Source organism: Nesoenas mayeri (assembly GCF_963082525.1).
Source record: "Nesoenas mayeri genome assembly, chromosome: 23".
NCBI classification, from domain to species: domain Eukaryota; kingdom Metazoa; phylum Chordata; class Aves; order Columbiformes; family Columbidae; genus Nesoenas; species Nesoenas mayeri.
Genome location: NC_137574.1, coordinates 6819099 through 6833234, shown reverse-complemented (window position 1 = coordinate 6833234; position 14136 = coordinate 6819099). Strand labels below are relative to the sequence as shown.

At 47.3% G+C, this 14136-nt stretch overlaps 2 protein-coding genes across 2 annotated transcripts; one reads left to right on the top strand and one right to left on the bottom strand.

Annotated features, from left to right (window-relative positions):
- Positions 1-236: 236 nt before the first annotated feature.
- LOC308048920 (olfactory receptor 14I1-like) lies at positions 237-1202 on the top strand (the record flags this gene model as incomplete). Its single annotated transcript, XM_080358248.1, has 1 exon — positions 237-1202. One exon carries the CDS (start codon positions 237-239, stop codon positions 1200-1202), a length of 966 nt encoding a protein of 321 aa, XP_080214374.1.
- An 11580-nt stretch (positions 1203-12782) lies between these two features.
- On the bottom strand, positions 12783-13715 carry LOC308048919 (olfactory receptor 14C36-like; the record flags this gene model as incomplete). Its single annotated transcript, XM_080358247.1, has 1 exon — positions 12783-13715. One exon carries the CDS (start codon positions 13713-13715, stop codon positions 12783-12785), a length of 933 nt encoding a protein of 310 aa, XP_080214373.1.
- Positions 13716-14136: the final 421 nt, after the last annotated feature.

Genomic DNA, 14136 nt, shown 5'->3' with positions numbered 1-14136 from the left:
TTGTCGTTCCTACCTTGACAGGAGCATTGGGATATTTGTGTGTCCACAGCAGAGCCCCCTGCTCCCAGAGGCACAGTCAGTCAGCACAGAGCAGAGCTCATAAAAGGGACATGAAAGGGCCAAGGCAGTCTAGGGGATCTCCATGAGACATTGAATAGATTTCCATCAAAGAACTCTGCCCTAACTGCTCACTGCCTTTTCCTACTTGGACAGATCATCATGACCAGGGGCAGCAGATGTCCAACAGCAGCTCCATCACCCAGTTCCTCCTCATGGAGTTTGGAGATACACAGGAGCTGCAGCTCTTGCACTTCTGGCTCTTCCTGGGAACCTACTTGGCTGTTCTCCTGGCCAACGGCATCATCATCATCACCATAGCCTGGGACCAGCACCTGCACACCCCCATGTACTTCTTCCTCCTCAACCTCTCCCTCCTTGACCTGGGGTGTATCTCCACTACTCTCCCCAAATCCATGGCCTGTTCCCTCTGGAACACCAGGGCCATTTCCTACACAGGATGCACTGCACAGCTCTTTATGTTTGTGTTTTTCATTTCAGCAGAGTATTGGCTCCTCACCATCATGGCCTATGACCGCTACGTTGCCATCTGCAAACCCCTGCACTACGGGACCCTCCTGGGCAGCAGAGCTTGTGTCCACATGGCAGCAGCTGCCTGGGCCACTGGGTTTCTCCATGCTCTGCTGCACATGGCCAATACATTTTCACTGCCACTCTGCAAGGGCAATTCTGTGGACCAGTTCTTCTGTGAACTTGCCCAGATCCTTAAGCTTTCCTGCCCAGACACCTACCTCAGGGAATTTAGACTTCTCGTGTTTAGTACTTTTGTCTGTTTGGGGTGTTTTGTGTTCATTGTGGTGTCCTATGTGCAGATCTTCAGGGCCGTGCTGAGGATCCCCTCTGAGCAGGGTCGGCACAAAGCCTTTTCCATGTGCCTCCCTCACCTGACTGTGGTCTCCCTGTTCTTGATATCCCTCATATTTTCCCACCTGAAGCCCTCCTCCACCTCCTCCCCATCCCTGGATCTCGTGGTGTCTGTTCTGTACTCAGTGGTGCCTCCAGCAGTGAACCCCCTCATCTACAGTATGAGGAACAAGGAGCTCCAGGATGCAATGTGGAGACTGGTGACTGGATGCCTGCCAGAAGCTACAAAGTGTCCGTGTTCTTCAACATATGACACATAACAACTCATCTCACTGTCTCCATGTCACCAAATCTGTCAGAGTTCAGGGACCAGCTGGAGGATGCTCTTAGTCATGTGATTTAGGTCATCCTGCAAAGAGCAGGGAGTTGGACTTAATGATCCATATGGATCCATTTCAGCTGGTGATGTTCTATGACTGTGCCTGAAAACTTGCTGAGGGTGTACTTAGTCTCACTGTGTATATAATTTATTAAGATATTAAACAGTATTCATCCCAGAATGGACAATTAACGGAAACTGCTCATTCCTGGTTTTCACTTGGACACGAGCTATTGACTGTTACACTTTTCATACAGTCCAGTAAATTCCTTATCGATGTATCCATCTGTCCTGGTTTTGTTAAAAAAACAAGTTTCTCTTTCAGTGAATTTTGCCTGTCAGCTGAAGCCTTCATATTAGCTGCATTTTCCTGGAGAACCAGACACATGTTTTGATAAAAACAGCAATGGAATGCTAACTTATTGATAAGGACAGATGGACATCTCGCGAGAGGGGCAATGAGAAACAGTTTGACCAAGAAACTGACCAACTGTCTATAACATTCCATTCACGTGAATACTTCTTATAAAAGTGGGAGATCACGAGGATCTTTTCGCTTTTTTCTTATGGCCGACATTAGGAGAGGACCTTGCTAGTTGTCCCTGCGAACTGAGGCCAGTGACAGACTGAATCCAGCTCTGGTTGGCTGCAGAGTCTAATCCAGGATTTCGGGTGCCGGCTCTGCAGTTGCTGAGACTTTCAAGATTGGTTTTGTATATTTTGTATTATTTTCTCTGTTCTTATTAGTAGCATTAGTAAATCATCTTTAATTTTTCCAACTCTCTTATCTCTGTCCTTCTTTTCCTCCCGATCGCCTGTGCTGAGTGGGAAGGGGGGAGAGGGAGGGGCAAAAGGGGAAAGTGGGGAGAAGAGGAGGTTAACAATACATCTGCCAGGGTTTTATTGTCACCCCACAATCTAAACCCTTGATACCATCACATCAATATCTCAGCAATTTTTCGGTGGGGGCTGCATGGAAAGTCTTATAGTAGTAGTATAGTAGTAGTATAGTCTTATAGTGCTGTCCTATGTGCAGATCTTCAGGGCCATGCTGAGGATCCCCTCTGAGCAGGGACGGCACAAAGCCTTTTCCACGTGCCTCCCTCTCCTGACTGTGGTCTCCCTGTTTGTCAGCACTGACTTGTTTGCTTTCCTGAAGTCCCCTTCCATCTCATCCCCATCCCTGGATCTAGTGCTGGCAGTTCTGTACTCATTGGTGCCTCCAACATTGAACCCCCTCATCTACAGCCTGAGAAACCAGGAACTCCAGAATGCAGTGTGGAAACTGATGCTTGGATGACTTCCAGAAGCTCTAGACTGTCCATCTGTTCAATATATGACTCATAATGTAACTCATTACAGGTCCATCCTTTCTCATTAGTTTGTTGTTGTTGTCGTCAGTTTTGTGTTTGTGTTGTCTTTTGCTCTGCCTTTTTTTTTTTTTAACTTTAATAATGTTATCCACAAAGGAATGTGGACAGCCCATTTCAACTTCATTATCTACTTTGCTAGCGTGATCCTGTGACTATGTGAACATGAGGCTCTACTCTATTTTTAGTTAAAAAAAAAAAAAAAGTACCTGCAATGACTTGTCTTTCTGACTGATATCCAAGTATCTACAAAAGAACCAAATCTCCTTCCTCGCAAGATCCCTACCAAGTGCAAGGGGAAAGAGGGACCTAAAACCTTACATGGCAAAAATGCAATGGGGCAGTTGTGGAGGTGCCCTCCTACCAGGAATGGGGAATGTTCCCATCCCTTAGGAAATCCTTCTCTCCCTCATGACCTGCATGGTGTTTTTGTTTGGGAAAACCCTCATTATTGTGCAGGTGGTGGCAAAACAGCATTTGCACATCCCCATGTACTTGTTCTTGGGACATTTGTTCTCCCTGGAGACTTTCTGCATATCCACTCCCCTATCCCAGCTGATGGGCAGCTTTGTGGCTGGGGACAGCACCATCCCTGCTCATCACTGCGTTAGTGCTGTTTCCTGCACCTTATCCTTGTACAGAGCACTCACTACTGGTGACCACATCCTGCGATCAGTACTGGGCTGTGTGTCATCCCCTGCCCTGTACAAGACTCATGACCTGGGACATCTGTCTCCAGTGTCAGACACACTAGGGGCTCCTCTGTCATCTACAGGAATCATTTCAGTCGTGTCCTGGGTACAGTTCTGTGGCCCCAGCAGAGCTGACCACTTCTGTGATTTACCGCATTGCTGGAGCTCTCATGCAGTGACACCGTGACACTCAGGCTCTCTCCATTCCCATTCTCTTCTTCCTGTTCACATGGTTATTCTCTGTGAGTATCAGATCTCTGTGGGTAGCCAGAAGACATTCTCCACATGTTCCTTTCTCCTCATCAATGCTGCTGTTTTCCACAACACCCTCATCCTTGTTTCTGTGATGCCCAGAACAACACTCTTGAATAGTTTAACAAAGCCCATCCTCATGCTCCTTTTCAATCCCCCCATCTACAGCCTGAGGACCAGAAAGTTTGCAGAGAGGGAGACACTTAAAAAATGCTCAGGAAAGCTGTGAGTGGCACAGAGGCCCCATTGGAGTCATGGGCACACAGGAAGGATTCACTTCTGATTCTCTTCCAAATAGTGCCTGATGAGCTAGACAGGTGTTTACTGTGCCCCTGGCACTCCCCTGGAACTGTGAGATACGGAGAAAACTTTTGGTGTATGAAGGGCCAGAGAGGTGCTATTAGAGCTGGCTGCAGTCATTGTGAGATCTCTCTCAAACATCTTGGAAAATCAAGAGGGATCAGGGAGAGTCCAAGATCCTCAGAAAAGGCAAATATCAAATCCAGCTTCCAGAAGGACAAGAAAGCAGACTGGAACTATTACATGTAGATCAGCTTCGCCTCAGTCCCTGGGGAGGTGATGAGGCGAATGCTCTTGCAACCATCTCCAGGTCCTTGAAGGACAAGAAAGGGACGGCTGAAACCGCATGAGAGGAGAAAGAAGGGCATGTTGTGTACCTGGACTTTTGCCAGTCCTTGAATGTGGTATCCCAAAGTCTTAGAGCAGGTTTCTGATGTCTGAACTGAAGATTTGGATGATGCGATGGGTGGGAAGTTGGCTGGCTGATCAGGAACAAATGCCATCAGTGGTACTGATGGAGCTATTTGAAAGTAAAATGTGGGAAAGCAAGATGTGTGGTTCCAGCCACCTGGATGATAAAGGAAGATCAATAGTAACATGACCATCCGGACGGTTGAAGACATAATACTAACATAAGAATACATAAAGGGCCTTGGACAGATTACTTCGAAGTACGTTTCTCGTAATTGTAAAAAGTTATAGCCCAGACTGGTGAGAATGGTATCTCGGGCTGGATAACCGCCCTCAAGTGCATGGGATGTGTGAATGTCCTTGGGCCTGGTCTGTGAATGAGTGGAAAAACAAGTGAGACAAACATCACATGAGTTTAGTGTGTTCTTAATAACAATTAGTGGAAAAGCACCTTTTTGTAAACATCTTAGTCCAGGCCCGTACCTGTAAATCCTATAAATTGTGAATGATGAATAAAGAAGGCAGCATAGGCCTAGGTCAGGTCTCTGCTTGGCCAGGCTCTGCGCTCCTTCCTGAACAAGATCTCTGCCTCTGCGTGAATTTCTGTCTGTGTCCTGCAATGCGTCGTTTCTAATCTTACCTGCAAAAAAGTTTCTAACTGCATGAAGAAAATTAACTCAGTTTCAGTCAAATCAATGCAATGAGATTCAAACAACCTTTTCTTGAGGAAGATCCTGGTAAGGGGGGTTGGAACTAGATGATCTTTAAGGTCTCTTCTAACCCAAACCATTCTGTGATTCTAAGGGAAGAGGGAGATACGTTCCATTATCCTCTCCACAAGACAGAATACCTACCACAACACAGTAAATACATCAGAACACAGCAAATGCCTTAATTATGAATCCCCCCTGCACACCTCGGCCCTTCTCATGGCTTTTATTGCTGAGCATCACAAGAGGACAAGCAAGCTCCAGCTGGTCTGACTATACTGACTGACTTCCATGGTCATGGGGAACCCGGGAACATTCCCTCCTGTCATCAGGGGAAGACTCAGAGGGGAAGACACCACAGCATCATTCGGGTTTCCACTCTCCTGAATGGGAGTTCAGGAGGTCTCAGGTCTGACCTCCTCCTCACAGCATGTTCAGCTGTGGAGTGAGACCACGTTGCTCAAGGCTTCACCATGTAGGGGCTGGAAAACATCCAAGGACAGAGACAGCACAACAAAGCTGGGGAAGCTGCTCCAATGCTTTGATACCTTCATGGAGAAGAATATTTTCCTTATCTGCATCCTGAACCTTCCTTATTTCAACATCAGACTGTTGTCTATTATCCTCCTGCCAAGCACGGCCATGACAAGACTGGCTCCACCTTCTGGAGAAACCTCCCCACAGGGACAGAGAGGCTGTTACGAGGTGCCCAAAGCCTTCTCTTCTCCAGGCTGAACAAAGGCCCTTTCCCTCAGTTTCTCCTCCCAGCAAGTGTCCCAGTCCCTGAGCATCTTAGCAGCCCTCCACTGACCTCTCTCCCAGTTATCAACATCTTCAGGGGTTAGTCTATGCCAGGTGCAGGACCTGCCCTTTGTCCTTCTCTGTCGTGATGTTCCTGACAGGACAGCCCTCCTGCCTATGAGGTTTCTCAACTTAGCATCATCAACAAATGTGCTGAGAGTTGTCTCCTCAAGGTCACAGATTATTAAAGTAATAAACTGCCCAGGTCTCAGCAGAGTCCCCTGTGCTGCCCCACAAGCGCCCAGTAAGTCCCAGTGGTCTCGAGGTTGGGCATGAGACCCCTTCACCACTGCTCTGTCAGCCTGATATCCAACTGGTTTCACTCATCTGTTTGTCAGATAATCCGACTGTAATGGCCTACCTCGGGTACAAGATCATTGAGGGACACCATGTCAAGAGCCTTGCTGAAGCTGAGGTAAATGACAGCCACTGTTCTCCCCTCATACAGAAATGTAGTTACTTCATCATGAAGCCAATCAAGTTTGTGAGACATTAATTACCCTTGGTAAGTCCTGATGGCTTTCGGACACATTTTTCTCTAGTAGGTGCCCAGAAATATCACCCAAGTGCACTCACTGGACAGGTCACTCCTCACCAAAGTGTTCTTGTACAGCTTGTGGTTCCCCGGCAGGCACTTTTGGCTGCAACATTGGGTTTTTCTCACTCACAAGAGACCTCTGCCAATCTTGTGACCTTTCAAAAGGGATATTCCAAAGATGTGTTGATCTCCTGCAACATCCTTGTCACTGTTCTGCCTGTTTTATGGTGTATTTAATTTCTGTGATCTTTCACCTATTTTCACCTGTCCTGATATAATGACTGTTTCTAAAGTCCCATTTTCAGTTGCAGACTCTCGAGACAAAGACCCTTTTCATTATTCTCCAGTTTTCTCTTTCTCTTATTCTTTATTCATTCAGATTGTTCTCAACTTGCCAGATGCTGTTTTGAACTTCAGGTAGTTAAATGTTTGCCTGTTTTGCAGCAGTTTAATTGTCTCCTTAGTCAACTCTTTAATTATGTTTGTATCTTATTCTTTTATCTGCTTACCTAAAACATTTCTCATAAGATTATCCCTTGTTGAAAGACAACCTCATTAAAGGCAGCTTGTACTTAACTTATGGTGGAGGAGTGCATTTATTATTTTTGAAGCTTAATTGTGCTTCACCTTTCTTTGTTTGTAATTAGGAAAAATCATTCGGTGCCTCTGTGTAGCCAGCTTTCTAGGAAGAGCATTTGGGAGATGGTACAAAGGAGCTGGAACATCCAGCTACAGAGAAATGTGGACAAATCTGATGTAAAGAAAAGTGAGAACAAGTCCCAGGGGGCAACGAGAGAAAGGGTAAGGTTGGGCAGGTGAGGAGGAGCGTTGTCCATACCATGTTGGATGTCAAGGGACTGCTTTTCCTAGCTGTCCAGACCTACTGAGGAGACATTCTGGATCGTTATCAACCAGAGAACGCTACTATCACCTGTTCACTGAACTGAAAAGGAACATAATATGCCCTTCAAAATACAGAATAATTTCTGCTAGGTGCATTTTGAAATCTTCCTTCTTTGCTACATTATGAAACAGCTCAAATTAGTCTTGAAGACTTGAAGAAAATTACAGGAAGGGAAAGAGTTCATTAATACTTTCTGTATTTTAATGAGCCCCATGGTGTATTTGGCCCTTAGTCCATGAACTACAGATACTGAGAGGAGACTGAACAAATCGCTCAGGAGGTGGAAGTCAGAAGCGCAACTCAAAGTACCTTGAAACATTGATTGACCCCACTGAGGGTCATTATTGACAAAGCCTCTCCATGGACTCGTTAGAGAAGATAATTGAAGGTTGTGATTGCAGATAGGAAAAGTCACTGTACAGGTTGGTCTGCTATGGAGAAAATCCTTGGTCTGTTTTACCAGCTAAAGGCCAAACCCTGACCCCAGGCCCTGGGAAGGCAGATCCCTCATGCGTGGCTCAGGGCTCTTCCTGGAGCAGTGGGGTGTGAGTTTGAGCAAGGCCAAGTGTAGGAAACTGTACAACCCCTCCTGGCTTCCCCAAAAAGGGGCAACGAGAATCAAAGTCCAGGGCCTCAAAACAGAGTTTATTCTGGTAGCTCTCAGAGACAGATACAACTGCCATAGCCAGGGGGACAAAGACCTTGGTCCTTCTGGCCTTTCAGCCTCACCAGAGCCCTTGGCCATGTCTACTTCATGTTTGCTGATACTGTCCCCTTCAGGCACCTTTGTGCCTTCAGGCTGTTGACATCCACCTTGCTTTCCTACCTAGCTCTCATCCCAGCATTTCCTACTTTCACGGATGTCTCTCCACCCTCACTGCTCTTTCCTTGAAGCCCAAGGCCATGGGCTGATTCAGACTCCCTTTGCGTGACCTCTTGTACCACAGCGCTGCCCTTGGACTGAGATGTCTTTTTCTGAACCTCCAATCTTGAACCTTCCAAGTTGCACTTTGTGGAGGTTTCCTTCACTTTCTACTACCAAGAAAAGCTCCATTATCTCTGAAACCACCCTTCAAGCAGTTGCAGGCTACTGCTACAGTGCCCTGAGCCTGCACTTCACCAGGCTCAAGAAACCCATGTTTCTCTGCCTCTCTCAAAGGCCCCAAACCACATCCTGGCAGATCTCTGGAGCTTCTCTAGTTCCTCTCCATTCCTCCAGAACAGGGAGTCCCACACCAACACACACTAGCCCAGATGTGGCCACCACAGCACTGATTCAAAGGGAACGATAATTCTGTTGTTTTTTGGCCACACTCCTCCTAATGCAGCCCCACATGCCCATGGCCTTACTCATGGTGAGCATGCACCACTGGCTCGTATGGCATCCCTCGCAATGCCCAGCCCCCTCTGCTCAGAATCACTCCTGAGCTGTTCAGGTCCCAGCCTGCCCTCATGTGTGGGGTTATTCTGTCCCCAGTAAAGAACCAGCAACTTCTCCTTCTAAAATTTCATGAGGTTTTTATTGCCCAATCCCAGAGTTTTTCAAGGTTCTCCTGGAGTGAAGCTCTGCTTTGTCAGCTGTTAATAAGTCAAACTGGCACCCATGGCAGAAAAGGGTTTCGCTTTCCGTGTCTGCACACACACGGTGCCCTGCTCTTCTCCTGGGACATCTCATCTCCCCACAGAGCCTTTCCTCAAGGAGAGCACATCTGCACGGGCCTGGCCAGATGTTCCTGCACCCTGTTCCCACACTCCCCACAGCCCCCGAGCTGGGGCTTTTGCTCTGTGCAGTGAGTGAGCTGTGATGCCCAGGCTGTGGTGGCTCTGCAGGGACATACTGGTCAGGTTGAGAGACAGACCCAGCTGATGTTGGTCACTGTCACTGTGACCACCTCCCACACGAGCTCTGAGGTGGCCATGGAGGGTGCTCAGAGCTGCTCTGCCTTATCCACCACCTGCCTGGGTGCTGGACACCAACAACCCAAACCTGAGCCACCAGCTCTAAGTCCCTCAAAAGCCAAACTGGGACCCTGATCTCATCCCACTGAGCCCACAGAAAACACAGAAAACAAAGCGTTTCGAGGGTCTATTCCTTACACCTATTCTGGAGAGCAACTCTGGAAGAAGACCTAAGCCTTCGAGCACTGTGCTAAGGAGATCCCCTTGCTGATGGAGATGCTGTTCTGGAGGCAGCTCTGTCACAGAAGTGCCCATTGCCTGTCCCTGCCTGTGGTCACAGGACTGACACGCAGCGGGACTGTAACCAAGGGTCAGGAGTGCTCAGATCTTACACCAACACAAGGGCTCACAGGAGAGCGGGGAAGTGGAAGGAGAACAGCTCTGGAAAGGACAAGGCTGGTGCTCCGTGGCAGAGCTGCTGTGCTGAGACTGTTTCCCTTCAATAATTTCTTTACTACTTCTCTAGCTTTGTTGGTCTGGCATGGGAGAGCTGGTCTGTGCTGGTTTGACTGAAAAGGAGTTAATTTTCCTCATGCAGTTAGAAACCTTACTTTTTCATAGCTAGCACGGTCATTATTTGGATCTAGTTTGAGAACAAGAGAGAACAGCCCAGCACAGTTGGTGTTGGCAATTGCTCTGGTCTGAGAGCCAAGGACACTCTGAGTGCTCTGCCCACAGGTGTGAGGCAGCGAGGAAGGGGGGAGGGACGGGGCAGAGCTTGACTGACATCCAGGCTGACCAATGAGAGTGTTCCATCCCATTAGCCTCACGCTTCATCTTTAGGAGAGTTGGGATCTTCTGGCCTCTCTCTCTCGGCCTTTGGGCACTTTTATTTCTCTTGTGAGTTCTTTCTTATTTTTTTTATGGGAGCCAGGGGAGTTCAGTTCGGGACGTTTGATTTGGCCTTTTGCCATTTTGGAGAGGCCTCTGCGCTTTTCTGCGTTGTTTCTCTCTTTGGGATCGGCTGTTGGGACCAGGGTGCTGCTTCCTGGGACTGGCTGTGTGCAGACAGAGTTTGTGAGGAACTGCATTGCGTAGCTTTTATCTCTGTATTATATAGATACTTACTAGCAGTGTATTAGTATTTTGTTATTTTATTAAACGCTGTTTATCTCAATCCAAGTTTCTCCTTTCCCTTTCGAGGGAAGGGAGTGAGTGAGTGTCTAACGTGGTTTTATTGCCAGCGCATTGAGTCTTTGCATTTTGGTTATTGATACTTTGGTGACCCAAGTGACACATGTGGAACTTGTCTGCCTTTCGGGGGGATACCAGCGCATTGGGCCTTTGCATTTTGGAAGCTTTGGTAACTTGGGTAACTTTAAAAAAGGGGAAAATAAAATAAAAGAAAAGAAAAAAAATAAAAAGAAAAAAGAAAAGTAAGGAAATTAGAGAAAAATGAGGAAACACTAAATAAAAGAGAAAAACAAGAAAATAGTAATTTGATAAAGGTACCTTTAGTGACTTTGTTGTTCATGCATTAGTAATTGTATCGTTGTTTGCGTCTTTAGTGATTTGTTGCTGTTGTTGGTTGTGTCTTCGGTGATTTTCGAGTCCAATACTTACGGTATAGCAACTGTCTGTTATTGTGATTGTGAAACAGGTAAGTGGATAATCGACAGGAGGGATTCGGAAGGAATCCCCTCCCCGCCCCGGGTTGTATTTTGTGACGTTGGAAAGAGATTGTTTGACTCCCTGGGGAACAGCAACCGAGGGGAATCTATTTGAACATTGTAATCAATGGAGGCCACTGTAAATAATATGAATATGCTGCACAGATCTAGGTGGGTATACTTTGTGATGTGTAGTATAGTAATGCCTTATATGTAATACATCATAAGAAGTGTATTTTAAATCATATATTGCCTATTGCATAATGCATATTACACAATAAATAAGGATACATAGGCATTATATTTATCCCCTTCAGATCCATTTGTTTTGACCCTTGAACAGGATAATCAGGGAAAGAGGTTGAAACACTGTTGTATAGGGCAGATATTGGCAGGGAATCTACAGGGAACATTAGATCAAAATTGTCCCTTGTTCGATCCAGGGTGGGATCATAACGTTCTTAAATCTAGTGTCAGGCTGAATTGCTATTGACAGCGGATTTTATACAGGATTAGACACACTATACCTACAGCTATAAATATGCCAAAACTTTTTGAGATTAAACAGGATTGTAAGGAATCTCCAACTGGGTTTTTAAACCGTCTTAAAGAGACATCTAGTTACAACAAATGATCAAAAAAAGGTTTAATCAGGTAATAGCTATGCAATTACATACTGCTATGGCTACGCACTTATTAAACACGAAGGGGAGATGTGGCAGTGTGATAAGATTAGACCTGTGAGAAACTGCGAGAGTCGACAGTGTGAGAACAAGCGCTAGTGGAAAAATACAAGAAGCAAGTACTGTATGCTATGTGAGACATCAAGGAGAGAGGGACTGATACAGGATTGATACATCAAGGACAGAGGGATAGCTTATGACAGACAAAACCTGTGTTTATGGCAGTAACTTTGGTGGGAACACAAAATATATCGTTTATGTAATGACTCGCTCAGCAAATCAGCAAATGCTTGAGCAAGAATCACAGCAAGTATAAATGGAAGCCTGAGTTTGTAATAAATGTCTCTCATTGCACCTTCCCGAGAGTCCGTGCCTCATTCACTGCACCCTCACTGGCTGTTTGTTGAAACACAAAGCCATGGGCTGATCCCGACTGCCTCTGGGTGACCTCCTGCACCGCAGCACTGCCCTTCCACTGACATTTCTTCCTCCTGATATCCAGAATGCACCTCCCAAGTTGTCCTTTTCAGTTATTATTTTTTTTCCCCTCTCTGGCCTCTTCCCACTACCATGGAAAGCTCAACTATCTCAGAAACTGCTCTGCAGGCAGGGACCCAAACCGACAGACTTCTTGTGGTCTTTAGCCTGACCAGAGAGAAGTAACCTACCATGGACTCCTTATGCATCCATGGATGTTGAGAGACAGAGTGTTTCCCTTGTACACACAGATGCAGGAGTCACTGTGTCTCTCTGACCTCCTGCTGCCACTCCAGGGGGCTGGGAGGCACCTCAGCCCTGCCATTTGTCACCCTTCTCTGCACTTACATGAGATGCTTCATGGCATAAAGAATGGACACGGGATCTTCTGTTCCAGGAAGCACATCCCAGTGCTACATTCAGGTGGTTCCCCAAAGGATGTTACTCTCAATATGAAATCGCATCAAGACACTGTCTGTCCCACTGACCTTCATGGAACCCCAAGGAATAGCTGATGGTGTTTCTGCTCACTTGGGTTCATGACCTCAGAAGCACTTTGTACATTTGTTTACATCTTGTCTATACAATGCAAACATGGACATCTGACCTACTCATTAGTTGTGCTGCCAGGGAGGGACAAAGAAACTCTTCAAGCTGAAGTGAGAAGCCAGTGCTGGAAATGGTGGTTGTGAGAGGCCGGTCCGTGACGACTGACCTGCAGCAGGTTCTCTAGAGTGTCCAGTGGACATGGGCACAACCACTCAGTGAGAAAATTATTTATATTATATATGCCATGCAGAAGATTATGGGCAGTTTATTGCTTCATAAAACAGCCATTCATTAGTTGCCACACTGAATCCTTGATCTCCTTGTTCCTCATACTGTAGATGAAGGGGTTCACTGCTGGAGGCACCACTGAGTACAGAACAGACACCACCAGATCCAGGGATGGGGAGGAGATGGAGGGGGGCTTCAGGTAGGAAAATATGACAGTGCTGATAAACAGGGAGACCACGGCAAGGTGAGGGAGGCAGGTGGAAAAGGCTTTGTGCCGACCCTGCTCAGAGGGGATCCTCAGCACAGCCCTGAAGATCTGCACATAGGACAGCACAATGAACACAAAACAGCCGAATGCCACTGAGAAAGAAATCACGAGAACCCAGACTTCCCTGAGGTAGGTGTCTGAGCAGAAGAGCTTGAGGATCTGGGGGATTTCACAGAGGAACTGGCCCAGGGCATTGCCCTTGCAGAGTGGTAGTGAAAACGTATTTGCTGTGTGCAGCAGAGAATAGAGGAACCCAGTGGCCCAGGCAGCTGCTGCCATGTGGACACAAGCTCTGCTGCCCAGGAGGGTCCCGTAGTGCAGGGGTTTGCAGATGGCAGCATAGCGGTCATAGGCCATGATGGTGAGGAGCCAATACTCTGCTGAAGCTAAAAAGACAAAGAGAAACACTTGGGCAGCACATCCTGTGTAGGAGATGGCCCTGGTGTTCCAGAGGAAATTGGCCATGGACTTGGGGACAGTGGTTGAGATGTAGCCCAGGTCAATGACGGAGAGGTTGAGCAGGAAGAAGTACATGGGGGTGTGCAGGTGCTGGTCACAGGCTATGGTGATGATGATGAGGCCGTTGCCCAGGAGGGCAGCCAGGTAGATGCCCAGGAAGAGCCAGAAGTGCAAGAGCTGCAGCTCCCGTGTGTCTGTGAACGCCAGGAGGAGGAACTGGGTGATGGAGCTGCTGTTGGACATCTGCTGATTTTGGCTATAGGGGCTATCACAGAAGAAAAAGACAGTGAGAGTTTTGGGGAGATTTCTCTGAGCAAAGTCTAAGCCATTTCTCACACACCCCCCCTGCTCCACACCCCCTTGTCCTTTTCCAGACCTTCCCTCAGCTCCGTGTCTGAGCCCTGGGTGGTGCTGGCTGGAGGTGCCGTGAGGAGCAGGGCCTGTGCCCGCTGGCTGCTGAGGAGTCAGCCCTGCTCTGCAGCAGTGGGGTCATGGGAACGGGGGCAGGGGACAGTCCTGGGGTTCAGCTTTGTCACATGAAGCTGCTCCTGGTGCAGAAATACCTGTCAGCATCTGCACTCCCAGGGATAAGGAAATGAGGTGGCAGAAGGCGTTTTGAGAGGTTTGGGGTTTTTTACAGCTCCTTCTCCCCTCTCACCCTGGG